We start from the raw sequence: 12,930 nt of genomic DNA on the forward strand, positions 1-12,930 counted from the left end.
TGCTCTCTGCACAACATTTTCTCTTACTTTCCAATACATTGGAGAAGTATCTCATTTGCCAATTTATTGAAGTGTGCCTGAAGCGGTTTTACAAATAAAAAAAACAGGTACCTACAGGGGCGTAACTAGAAATCACTGGGCCCCCCTGCGAAACTTTGGATGAGGCCCCCTCCCCCCTCGCTTTCTGCACAGCTAAACTGAGAACCAATGTTCTTCCATTGGCTACAGACAGCAGTGAAGCACTGCATGCATTTTCTCCCAGTGCCAGCTTCTTATTTCACTCACTCTGTCCATCTCTGATGGAGCAAAACGGGCTCTGAAGACTCCAGCATCACTACAGTTCACAGCAATTGGGGAGGGGTGGAGAGGCTGGGGGCAGGGCGCTGTTCACAAGACCCTGCTGCATACTGAATAGGGACTATCTACAAATCTTTATCTGCAAAACTTTGTTTGATTCCTTATCAGTGACTGAGCAAATGCTGACATTAGAAAAGTTGTGCAGAGAGCAGCAAGCTTTTTCTTTCCAGGCCCTTAGTTGTCAGTCTTTCAGGACAGGGAAAAAAATCTATTCCTCTCATGCAGATGCATCCCTTGCAGGGTCTATTGTTACGCCCCTGGGTACCTAAGGAGAGGGAAGGTTCTGACTCCATCAGAGCCTTCCCGCTCTCCTTCCAATCTCCTCGTTCCCCCGCAGGCTCCTCCGTTTGAATCTCCTGCCGCAGGAGATGGCGGCTCTGTGCTGAGCTCGCGCGACTACGTGAGAGAGGAAGCTCGCAAGTGTGCAGAACGGGAACGGGCCGAGTGCTTCTATAGACTAAGGGGCGTATCTAGGGAAAACAGCGCCTATGGCAAACACTGAAATCCGCCCCCAGGGAAGGAGGCGCACCCTTGATATACAGATCCATATCCCTATACATACTGCATAATAAAAACTCACTCCGTGCTGTGGACCTGGAAGATGACTGCTTTTGATGTCACTCACAACTTCCTCTCAGTCCTCATCCCTAGAGTGTTACACCATCCTTACTGTTCACACCCATAGACTAACACCACCCCTGTCCATACTGCAAAGGAGCAGAGGCTGGGTAATGTTCTGGCTGAGATAGTATGAGACCAGGGTTTGAATCCTGGCTGGAGCCAGAGAGTCTATTCTTTGGCAAAGACTACCCAATACTCCGAGGTGGCCTGCTGTGTTTGCATTTACGGCAGGGATGTTGAACTCAAGTCCTCAAGGGCCTTGCTCATACATTTTTGGTACAGTTCAAATTAATTGAATCAGGAAAGGCATGGTTAAAGTAGACCACATTTCTCTTTTCCTCAGTCAATCCAAAAATTTGCATGGATATGGCCCTCAAGGACTGCAGTTCAATACCTGTGATTTACTGGCTGCAGCTCTCTAAAAAAACGGATTTCTAACAAACACACCAAGACCTCCAAACATGCTAATCATCAACCACTATCTGTCACTACTTGTCACCCACTACATGTCACTATTTGATATCCACTACCTGTCACTCTTCCCCACCCACTACCAATACTCCTCACACGCTACAACTTTTTACCCTTCTTCTGTGGCCATAAAGCTTCACATTTAAATACATTAATCAATAGTGCTAAAATTAACTGCTCCAATTCCAATAACTACCCTATATTTGTAGATGGAACTAGTGCTCCAAAGGTCATCACAACTTTTGATAGAAGAGTAACTGGCCAATCAGAGTACGGCACTTTGTATGCTCTGTGTATGGATGGAGGATAGCGCCCGGAACCAGCCTGGAGCTAGCGGTGGCTGGGGACAGGTAATGTGTAGTGCACTGGGCACTGGGGGGTGCATTGACTGTTAGGAGGGCAGCGTGTGAGGGGGTTTGCCACTCATTTTGATATCACTCGCCTTTCCTGCTGAGCACCCGGCCAACCACGATGGCACGGTCATGCACTTGGTGGCACCGATTTCATCAAAATCACTTATAATAATCGAATCAGAGGGTGGATCTGCCACCAAGCCTGATGTATGGCCACGTTTAGTTTAACATCTATTTACATACACTTGTTTCCTATGGTGCTTTCTTCTCCTGCAGCCTAATCAATTGTATTTAAAACAGTAATAATTTAAACAGCAGGAAATAAAGATTCCTTCTTACCCATGGCTATCATGAAGGCCTCAAAGTTCTCATGGGACTGCAGCTCATAAGTTCCGGTGAAGGCCATTGTGTGAAGATGGTGATGCTGATCTGCTTCTGCTGAGAGAGTCACCTAGAGAATAAGTTCCAGAGCCATCCTTGCTTGTATACATTTTATTATCAGAGGTGAGGTGATGTCAATATCATTATCTGCTTTATAGTATATTAGTTATTGGTCATGTGAACAAAAATCTAGGTCGTGCATATATTTTATTCGATTCATGCATAATGGGAAAATACCATATTGGAAGGCCGACCACCATATTGGAGAAGCACTATACTGGAGAAGCCCTATACTGTAAGACCACCATAATGGAGGAGCACCGTACTGCAGGACCATTATATTGGGAGAACACAATATTGTAGAAGTACCATATTTGAGGAGGACCATACTGGAGGAGCACAATACTGGAGAAGCCCCATATCGGAAGAGCACCATACTGTAGGAGACCCATATTGGAGGAGCACCATACTGGTGAAGCCCCATACTGGAGGAGCACAATACTGGAGCAGCACCATACTGAAGCATCACCATACTGGAGCAGCGCCATACTGGAGGAGCAGACTGTTGGAGAAGCTCCATACTGAAGGAGCACCACACTGGACCAGCACCATACTGGGACATAATACCTTTGCTCTTGGAGTGGGAAAGAAATGTTGTTACATCCCTAAGTGCATGTGGACAAAGGCTGTAGAGGCTGTATTATTAGTATTGGTCCAGAGCAAGCTAAAACAGTGACTTAAAGAGAAACCTTGACCAAAAACTGAACTTCATCCCAATCAGTAGTTGATACCACCTTTTACATGAGAAATCTATTCCTTTTCACAAACGGATCATCAGGAGGCTCTGTATGGCTGATATTGGGGTGAAACCCCTCCCACAAAAAACTGTGAGGACCATGGTCCTGGCTGCAGTAGTGGCTAAATCACACACCTGAAACAAGCATGCCACTAATCCGCGTACATTTGAAAAGGACGCCTGGAAAAAAGGGCACATGATATAGATGAAAAAAGCCAGATTCAGCTACAAAGGGCACCTGGTGTAGCCGCAATGCCAAATTCGGTTACAAAGGGCGCCTGGTGTAGCCGAAATACGAAATTCATCTACAAAGGTGCCTGGTGTAGTCAAAATGCCAATTTTGTCTACAAAGGGTGCCTGGTATAGCCAAGATGCCAAATTCGGCCACATAAGGTGCCTGGGGTAGCCGAAAAACTAGTTTTAGTTTATAAAAAGGATGCTGTTATAGGCAACATTTGTTGGGCTATAAAAGGGCGCTGGCTGTAGCCTAGAAAAGTGATATAGCCGAGAAAAGTGATTACTATGACCCAACTTCTCCCTACTCTCACACAGACCCCTCCCCTGGTGGTGCCTAACCCTAAGATCCCCGTAGTGGTGCCTAACCCTAAGGACCCCCCTGGTGATTACTATGACCTAACTTCTCCCTACTCTCGCACAGAACCCTCCCCTGGTTGTGCTTAATCTTAAGGATCCCCCCACCTCAGTGGTGCCTAACCCAATGATCCCCAATCCGAACACCTCTGGTGATGCCTAACCTCAAATCAAAAATCTTGGCTATAAAAGGGTGCCCTTTTGTAGTTGAATCAAAAACTTAGAAGCTAAACCTTGTAGCCGAATCAAAAATCTCGGCTATAAAAGGGCTTTCTTTTGTAGCCGAATCAAAAACCTTTTAGCCAAACCTTGTAGCTGAATCAAAAGTGTCGGCTACAAAGTGGTGCCCTTTTGTAGCCGAATTGAAAACCCTGTAGCCGAAACGAAAACTGGGGTGTCCTTTTCACCACCTTGTACCGAGATTTGCAGAAATAACATTGAAACCTATGGAGGCACCCTTTTAATAAAGATGGCTCAGGTGCCCTTTTCAACTGATTCCGCTAATCCAGTCTGACTTCAGTCAGAGCACCTGATCTGCATGCTTGCTGAGGGGCTGTGCCTAAAAGTATTAGAGATACAGGATCCGGAAAGTCAAGCAACTGGTCAATTATTTTAAAAGAAAAATCTATATCCTTCTCAGTTTAGGTTCCCTTTAAAAAAGGGAGGTAGAAGCGACACAGAGCCAATGATAGCATAGTTTGTTTCATACAAGAGAGAAATTTGTATAGAAGAATACTCACAAAGTAAGGTCACCAAATGTAGGCGACCAGTTGTAATGCAGGGAGGGAGAATAATCCAACCCCACTTATGATCTAAACTTTGTTAGATAGAGGGTGCATAAACTACATTAGTTCATTTTACAAATATTTTTTTTTTTTTTTGGTACAGAATATGAAAAGATTTTATTGCTTTGGATTGCTTTTGATTCAGTTTGACACTAAAAAGAATACACAAGACATAGGTCTCAACCCCAAAACACCCTAAAATCTCCTAAAAATCTTCTACTTATCACAGTTAAAATGTAACCACTTATGTCGTGTGTAGTTTTGCTAAATCGTAGTTTGATCATAATTTTGAAAATGACTTTTTATGTTGCATTGAGTTTTTCCCTACCTATTTTGTATGTGACGAGAGTCCAAGCTTTAGAACACACCAAAATGTATTCTACAATTAGTCACAGTTAAAATGATACCACATGTGGCTCATTTAGTAACATACTGGGGGTGCACTCTCCACAACTACACTGGACGTATTTATATGTCCAGTTTGCATTAAGTGGTTAAAACAAGAGTTATCAGTGAGTGGCAGTTCTTGTCTGAGTCAGGACTGGGTCAGACTACATAAAACACTTTCCTAGCAGAAAATGGCTTCTAAGAGCAGGAAAGAGAAACAAAGGATCAACAGTTCACAGATTTTAGCTCTGGCATACCTCAATGAAGATGTCATTGAGCAAAAACAATACAAATACAAAACACAAAAAATATAAAAAGTAGATTTAAATATAAAATAAAACTGAGGAATATCTTAAAAAGTAATTTTTAGGCAAATGAAAATAAAGAGACAATTGTTTATTTAATTAGCTTATTTTCACCTCGGGTGTCCTTTAAGGTATACAGCAAATATTTTTCAATAAAATAAACTATTGCAAGCTTGCGTGAACCCTCCTTGAGGGAAGTCCACAGATACCTCTTGTTCTAAACTGCCTTTAATGGCCTCAATTCACTAAGCTTATCTCCTGTCTTTAATAACTCTTCTAGAGTTGTTACCATGGTGATAAGGCATGTAGTATTCAGTAAACATTTTACCTCAGGCAAACCTAAAGTTAACTCTTCGGTCTTTAAGTTAACTCTTTATCCTTAAAATAACTCCAGAGTTAAAGACAGGCTGTTCATTAACTGCGTGTGAAAATAACTACAGAGGAGGTAACTTAACTACAGAGGGGGTAACTTAACTACAGAGCAGGTAAATTAACTACAGAGGAGGTAAATTAACTACAGAAGAGGTAATGTAAGGAATGAAGAGATAAGATAACTCTCTTACTGTGTGGAGGTAAGTTTTCTCTTGCCTTATTATCTCCAGCATGATCTTAGTGAATTGAGGCCATTGGCCTCAATTCACTAAGATCATGCTGGAGATAATAAGGCAAGAGAAAACTTATCTTAACTCTTCATTCCTTAAGTTACCTCCTCTGTAGTTACTTTACCTCCTCTGTAGTTAATTTACCTCCTCTGTAGTTAATTTACCTCCTCTGTAGTTATTTTCACATGCAGTTAATTAACAGCCTGTCTTTAACTCTGGAGTTATTTTAAGGATTGAAGAGTTAAGTTAAAGACAGAAGAGTTAACTTTAGGTTTGCCTGAGGATGTTTCCTGAATACTACATGCCTTATCACCATGGTAACAACTCTAGAAGAGTTATTAAAGGGACTCCGAGCTCACAATAAAAAAGAAAGTTGAACTCACCTGGGGCTTTCTCCAGCCCAGTGCTGGTCGGGAGGTCCCACGACGGCGTCCTGGCTCCTCTCCAACACCCCGATCCGGAATGGCTGACAGGCCGCAGCCCGGGCGACACTCTCCCGAGTGTCGGGCTGCTCCTTCCGCGTATGACGCGGATGACGTCACACGCCGGCCGCCTCGCGTCATCACGGCGGCCGGCGTGAAAGTACTGCGCATGCGCGATAATCTTAGTGAATTGAGGCCAATGTCTGTTATGCTCCTTGACTCCTCTGTACAACCAAGTTAAGAGCAATCAAATAGACTTGGCAAGCTTTCCAACTCTAGGCATACATGTTACTCCATCCCTAAGCCCTCCACCCGCTCCACTCATGGTTAAAGAGCAACTCTCGTATATGGTTATTTAACCTACCCGTGCTGAAGTGGATTCCTGGATGTTGACGGTGTGTTCCTGGAATATCCTGGAAGAGAATGATTATAGAGCACTGGCTAGAGAGGAAAGGAGCAGATGTTATCATGGAAGCACCATGGGACCATGCAGGGTGATGACATGAGATATCCAGGCAACTCCCACATGTTTCAAGAGTAACAACTCTCATCAGGGCTGCGATGCTCTACAGTAGAGCTGGCAACTATTAATAGTCAGTTGCTGTTAACCATTTTATGTCCCCAGTGGACTGACTCACGCCATGCATTATTGCTCATATATCTTGTTCACAAAAATAAGGACTTGGTAGTATAACTAATATAACTGTAAGCATATATCAGAAGTAATAACCATCATAGTAATCAGGAGCCTTGAATTCAGTACAATACTAAACTTAATGCAAACCTGAACTGAAAAATAAACGTCAAAATAAACACATGTCATACTTACCTCTCATGTAGTCTACTCATCAATCTCTTTCTCCTCTCCTGCGTCCCGTTTGTCCACTGTGATCATTGGAATTCTCTGTCCTCCATTTTGAAAATGGTCATTACCCCACACTGTTAAACTGTTCTATCACCTACTTGAGCCATAGGGAAACATGGACATTATCTTGCTCATTAGTTGTCCTTTTAGTTATAACTGACAGCAACTGATATATAACTGACAGCAGCCAATTGTCACGGAACAGCCATGAGAAACGCAGGCGAATCGGGAAGATTCGCGCCGTCGCTTTTCTGATTGCTTCCCGGGTAGATTTGCGCAGTCATTGCAGCGATCAGAATGACATTTTTTATTTTCCTGAAGTATGTTTGTTGACCAGTGAAGTTAATGTTTGTGTAAATTAACTTGATCAAAAGAGTCCCTTTCCTGGCCAGTGACACCGAGGTGTGAAGGCTCTGCAGCAGTAAGCCCAAATGGCAAATGTTACTGCCTCTTGAAGAGACAGGATAAACTCAGCATGAGACCAGACTGCCTGACTCTGTCAGAAGCAGAGAGAAAATGAATGCTGTATATGATTTTTTTGCCTATTTACGGAATACCGTATCTAGGATAGTTATGACAGTTGTATCATTGGGTTTGCAGTGTCTTGCTGCACCTTTTGATACCAGTCTTGAGGGGCAAGGGGTACGCTACAACCAAGTTATTAAACTTCTCAGGAACTGGACCCTCTACCCTAATCAAGTCTGATGTCATAGGAATTGTCATAATCTGACAATGTCAAAATGTGTGTAGTGTGTGTGTAGGGATTCGATCAGATAGATCATTCTCTGAATAGATGATGTTTTGAGAGGGACCTATTGGTTACATCAACCAGTGTATAGCCACCTTAACTTGTAACATTCCAATCACATTCTTTTGATGGCAATTTTGATTCAATAACACTGCCTATGCAGTATAAAAGGATATGAATGATTTGTTAAAGGACACATCCAAGCTAAAAAAATAAACCAAAATCCACTTACCTCGGGCTTCCTCCGGCCCCTGGCAACCGTACTGTGCCCTCGCCGCAGCTCTGCTCCCCACCGGTGGCCTGGGCTCCCCTCCGGTATCAGAGGCCTAGTTACACTCCCCCGTGCATCTCACTAAGTCACGTTGGCGTCATCCGGACTGTACTGCGCACATTGGAGCCGCACATTGGAGCGCAAGTAGATGCCGACCTGGGGAGGTCGTTATCTGCAGCGGAGGAGACCGGGAGCCACCAGCTGCGGCGAGGGCGCAGGACGGCTGCCAGAGGCTGGAGGAAGCCCGAGGTAAGTTGATTTTTGTTTATTTTTATTTCCCTTTTTGGTCTATTCCAGTAGCGCAACTACAAATTGTGGGACCCATTAGCAAAACTTTGATAGCCCCCCCCCCCCCAATGTTTACATCCTTTCCCTATGCCTGTCCCTTACATCCTGGGGCCCATCTCACAAGGGTCATAAAACAAGTGTGGCCATCATGATCTTCACACCCATAACCAGCGTGGCCACAAAACACCTGATCTGAAGGTTGGATCTCTTTATTGGAGCAAAGGAAGGTTAGTAGTTGGGCCTCCTGATAGCTCTGCCCCCCCCCCCCCCCCTGCAATTGCTAGTGCTGCTTTCCTATAGCTATGCCTCACATCTATTGTGATTGTTTTATCGAAAAGCAGAGCTAGAAAAGTTTATCCACTTTGAATCTCATCCATCGTTCTGCAACATTCAAATAATCACTTTAGATTTTTTTTGTAATCATTTTTAGTTTTACCGTTTGATAACATTGCACCAAAATCTCTATGTATGTTGTTAGTATTACTGTCCTATTTCTGGTTACGTTCTTCTGGAGAGACCCTTGGTGCTTTGTGCACACTAGTAACTTTTCTGTTGGAAACCAAGGCTCATTTATACCGCAAAGATATTGTACATAATGTTAAAAAATTGAAAATGTAATTCTGAAAATGTGGCTTACCTCAGTAAAGAATAATGGATAATTCAATGCCCCGGTGATGATTTTCAGATTTCCAGTGTCACCTGTAGTGCAGTCGCTGGGTAACCCTACTCCACTCATTCTCTCCCCTCCTCTGTCCGTAGAATTTGCATGTGTATGTGCAGAAGGGGGGGAGATGGAGGAGCTGTCATAGCTTGTTGTGACAAGCAGTCAAAGTTATTCACATAGCTCCCAACTGTCCCTCTTTTGGAGGGACAGTGCCTCTTTGGGAACCCAGTCCCTCTGTCCCTCTTTGTCCCTCTTTCAGGACTTTGTCCTTCTTTGTATATATATATATATTTCTCTGCTAAAAAAATGTGTTTAATTGCCTCTACACTTTATTCCCATCTTTTAAATCGATATATTTCTTATTTTCGAATGTTAATATGAAGGAAAATACACCAGAATAGAAAGGTCCGATGTGGTTTGAAAAAACAACATCTTTTTCTTATGAAATCTTTATGGTATGCGTGACTAGGGGTGTGCTGGGGGCGTGATCAGGGGTGTGGCAGGGGCGTGGCTTAAGTGTCCCTCTTTCTTATCTCAAAAAGTTGGGCGGTATGTATTCAGTCTATGGACATGATTACATTTTTTTTAAATAAATTGTTCCAGTGAAAGATGAACTTTGGGACATGAATTAAGAGTAGTGCTGAAAATGACCACTTTTTCTGTCACAACCAATAGTAACATTCTGTATGAAGCGGGTAATTTAGGCGCCTGGGACGAATCGGTAAAATGAGCAATGCATAGAGCACAATGTTAATTGCAGCTATAGCGGAGCCCAGAGGGCAATGTGGGGCCCATTGGCGCTTTATAAATTTTGTGAATAGGGGGCGGGGATATCAGCGCAGGGGATTTTAGGAGCAAAGGTGGTACAGATATCAGCAAAAATTGTGGCAATTAGGCATCGATATGGTTTCTGTCAGAATAGGGTTAGGTTAAAGAGACACTGAAGCGAAAAATAAATTATGTTATAATGAACTGGTTGTGTAGTATGGATAATTACTAGAACATTAGTAGCAAAGAAAATATTCTCATATTTTAATTTTTAGGTATAAAGTGTTTTCTATAACATTGCATCATTCTCTAATATTTTCAGCATTCTAAATGATTTTACAGAGCAGGCCAGTGAACTATCGACCTGTCCTGTGCAGAAGAAAAAGCAATACACAGACTGACAGTTGAGATTAAAAGCCCCAGAAGACAGAGCTCTCTGCGACTTTGAAAGTCGTGGAGATCAATGGCTTTTTTGCATAGATAACCACTGGAGTTTCTTAACTCTTCCTGTACTGGAAACAATATTAGACTTAAGGTGGCCACACACGATACAATAAAATGATCCGATTTTACGGTAATTCGATAAAAACGATCGTATCTCTCAAAAAAAATTGAAAGCTTTTTTTTCATTCGACTGAAAAATCCGATCGGATTTCTCGTTTTTTTGATTTAAATCGATCGATCGATTGACAGATATTTCTCTTCAATTTCTACTAAAGATCGTATGGTGTGTGTTGGATTGTTAATTTATTAATATACACACCCTAGCAATTTTCTCTGAGTTTCCAATCATTTTTATCATAATTGAGGAAAAAATGTAACATAGGTGTGTGGTACATTGGTCATATTTTTGAAATGTTACAATCAGTCAGAAAAATTGATTGCAATTCTTAAATTGAACAGATAATAAAAAAATTGTATAGTGTGTGGCCACCTTTAAGGTGGCCACACACGATACAGTAAAATGGTCCGATTTTTCAGCAATTCGATAAAAACGATCGTATCTCTCGAAAAAAATCGAAAGCTTTTTTTTTTCATTCGACTGAAAAATCCGATTGGATTTCCCGTTTTTTTTTCGATTTATATCGATCCGGAATGCCAGATATACATTGGTCATATTTTTGAAATGTTACAATCAGTCAGAAAAATTGATTGCAATTCTTAAATTGAACAGATATATAAAAAATGGTATGGTGTGTGGCCACCTTTATGTCTATACTACTAATGTTTTATTTCTTAGCTGTACTACACATATAAATCATTATATCAGTTTTTTTTCCGCTTCAGTGTCTAGTGATTGTAAAGGACCTGCAAAAATGCCCAGTATTTTATTAATGTTTTGCCCAGCAGTAGAATTTTGGTAATTTTACCGCTATTCTACTATCCATTTTCCCTGGTGCCCAAATTACCATGGGACCCTTTTTACGCTTGCATTTCTTCACTTCTTTATCTAGGACCATGTTGCGATCAGTAGTCACGGAGGCAAGATAACTGGGACTAGGTTTATTCACAGTCTACAGCAGTTCTCTACATGAAGCAGTGGCTTTTATATCTCCAGCCAGGCAGAAAACAGAAGCCGACAAAACCACAACAGTCTAGATAATCTTATGCCTTAAAGGGACACTTAAGTCAAACAAAAAAAATGAGTTTTACTCACCTGGGGCTTCCAATAGCCCCCTGCAGCTGTCCGGTGCCCTCACCGTCTCCCTCCGATCCTCCTGGCCCCCTCGGCAGCCACTTCCTGTTTCGGTGACAGGAGCTGACAGGCTGGGGACGCGAGTGATTCTTCGCGTTCCTGGCCACAATAGCGCCATCTATGCTACTATAGCATATAGCATATACACTATAGCAGCATAGAGGGTGCTAATGTGCCTGGGAACGCAAAGAATCACTTCCGTCCCCAGCCTGTCAGCTCCTGTCACCGAAACAGGAAGTGGCTGCCGGCGGGGCGAGGAGGATCGGAGGGAGACGGCGAGGGCACCGGACAGCTGCAGGGGGCTATTGGAAGCCCTAGGTGAGTAAAACTCTTTTTTTTTGTTTGACTTAAGTGTCCCTTTTAACACGTTTAACAGTGCCAGGCCAGAAAAATGAGCACCACAAACCACAGATGTTGGATTTAGGGATGAGTGAAAATTTTGCATAGTCGTAATTTGGAATCGAAATTCACAATTACAATGCAAAATCATGCAAAATTTCATGAAAAATCATAATTAATTTAATCTGTAAATGTAATCAGGAACCTTCATTTTGCATTTTCGCGTAATTTTCTCCCGAATTTAGAGGTTAATAGCAAAGCCCCCATGCTATTGTCATCAAAATCACTGCATATGTTATGGGGAAGATAATAGTGGGTACAAATTTTAAAAAAAATAATTTTTCAAAAAGACAGTGTAGTTTTTGAGAAAATTGATTTTAGATACAGTTTAAGAAACATTTTTGCTTTGCATCTTTCAAATCCATTTTCTCAAAAACTACAAGGTCTTTTTGTAAAAAAATGTTTTATTTGTTCCCACTATTCTCATTAACATATCTAGCGATCTTGGTGACAATAGCATGTATGGAGGATTTGCCATTAACCGCTAAATTTGGCAAGAAATTAGACGAAAATTACGTGAAATTGCATATGGATTACACAAAATCAATTGAATTTACAAATCGTAATTACGCATGGGCATAATTGCAAAAATATACACAAAATTTTGCCCATTTGTAATTAGCTGGTTACAATCATCACTACTTGAATTTGGTCCAGGTCATTCTCATTACAGTGCAAGCAAGGTCCCATTAACTGGAGCTAAATGGGCAGCATGGTTTTCTGTAGCAGGAAAAAAGGGCACCGGCAGCTAGTGGACGAAAAGGGCGCTGCCATGCAATTATCGTTAATATGGCGCCCAAAGCAGAAAAAAAGACGCCCGATAAATATCGTTAACAACATTAGAACATGAAAGGGGCACTACAGCGAAAAACTGTAACATTTAAAATATGTGCAAACATATACAGATAAGAAGTACACCATTTTTTCCAGAGTAAAATGAGCCATAAATTACTTTTCTCCTATGTTGCTGTCACTTACCGTAGGTAGTAGAAATCTGACAGAAGTGACAGGTTTTGGACTAGCCCATCTCTTTATAGGGGATTCTCAGCAAGGCTTTTATTCTTTACCAGCCGACCCGCGGTGTAGCATACGCTGCATAAGAAGGTAGCGGGCAGGAAGGGGGTATTGGGCACAGCGGCGGGGAGGGGGGTCGGACCCCC

The 12,930-nt window shown here is 42.1% G+C and overlaps 1 protein-coding gene across 1 annotated transcript in view; it reads right to left on the reverse strand.

Moving 5' to 3' along the window:
* LOC137555554 (fatty acid-binding protein, liver-like) overlaps positions 1 to 2,208 on the reverse strand; it is a 44,268-nt gene extending 42,060 nt beyond the window's left edge. Inside the window, exon 1 of the mRNA XM_068271580.1 lies at positions 2,142 to 2,208. Within this exon, the coding sequence (XP_068127681.1) occupies positions 2,142 to 2,208 (67 nt within the window). The remainder of the gene's footprint in view (positions 1 to 2,141) is intronic.
* Positions 2,209 to 12,930: the final 10,722 nt, after the last annotated feature.

The sequence above is a fragment of the Hyperolius riggenbachi genome, chromosome 1, assembly GCF_040937935.1.
Source record: "Hyperolius riggenbachi isolate aHypRig1 chromosome 1, aHypRig1.pri, whole genome shotgun sequence".
In the NCBI taxonomy this organism is placed as follows: domain Eukaryota; kingdom Metazoa; phylum Chordata; class Amphibia; order Anura; family Hyperoliidae; genus Hyperolius; species Hyperolius riggenbachi.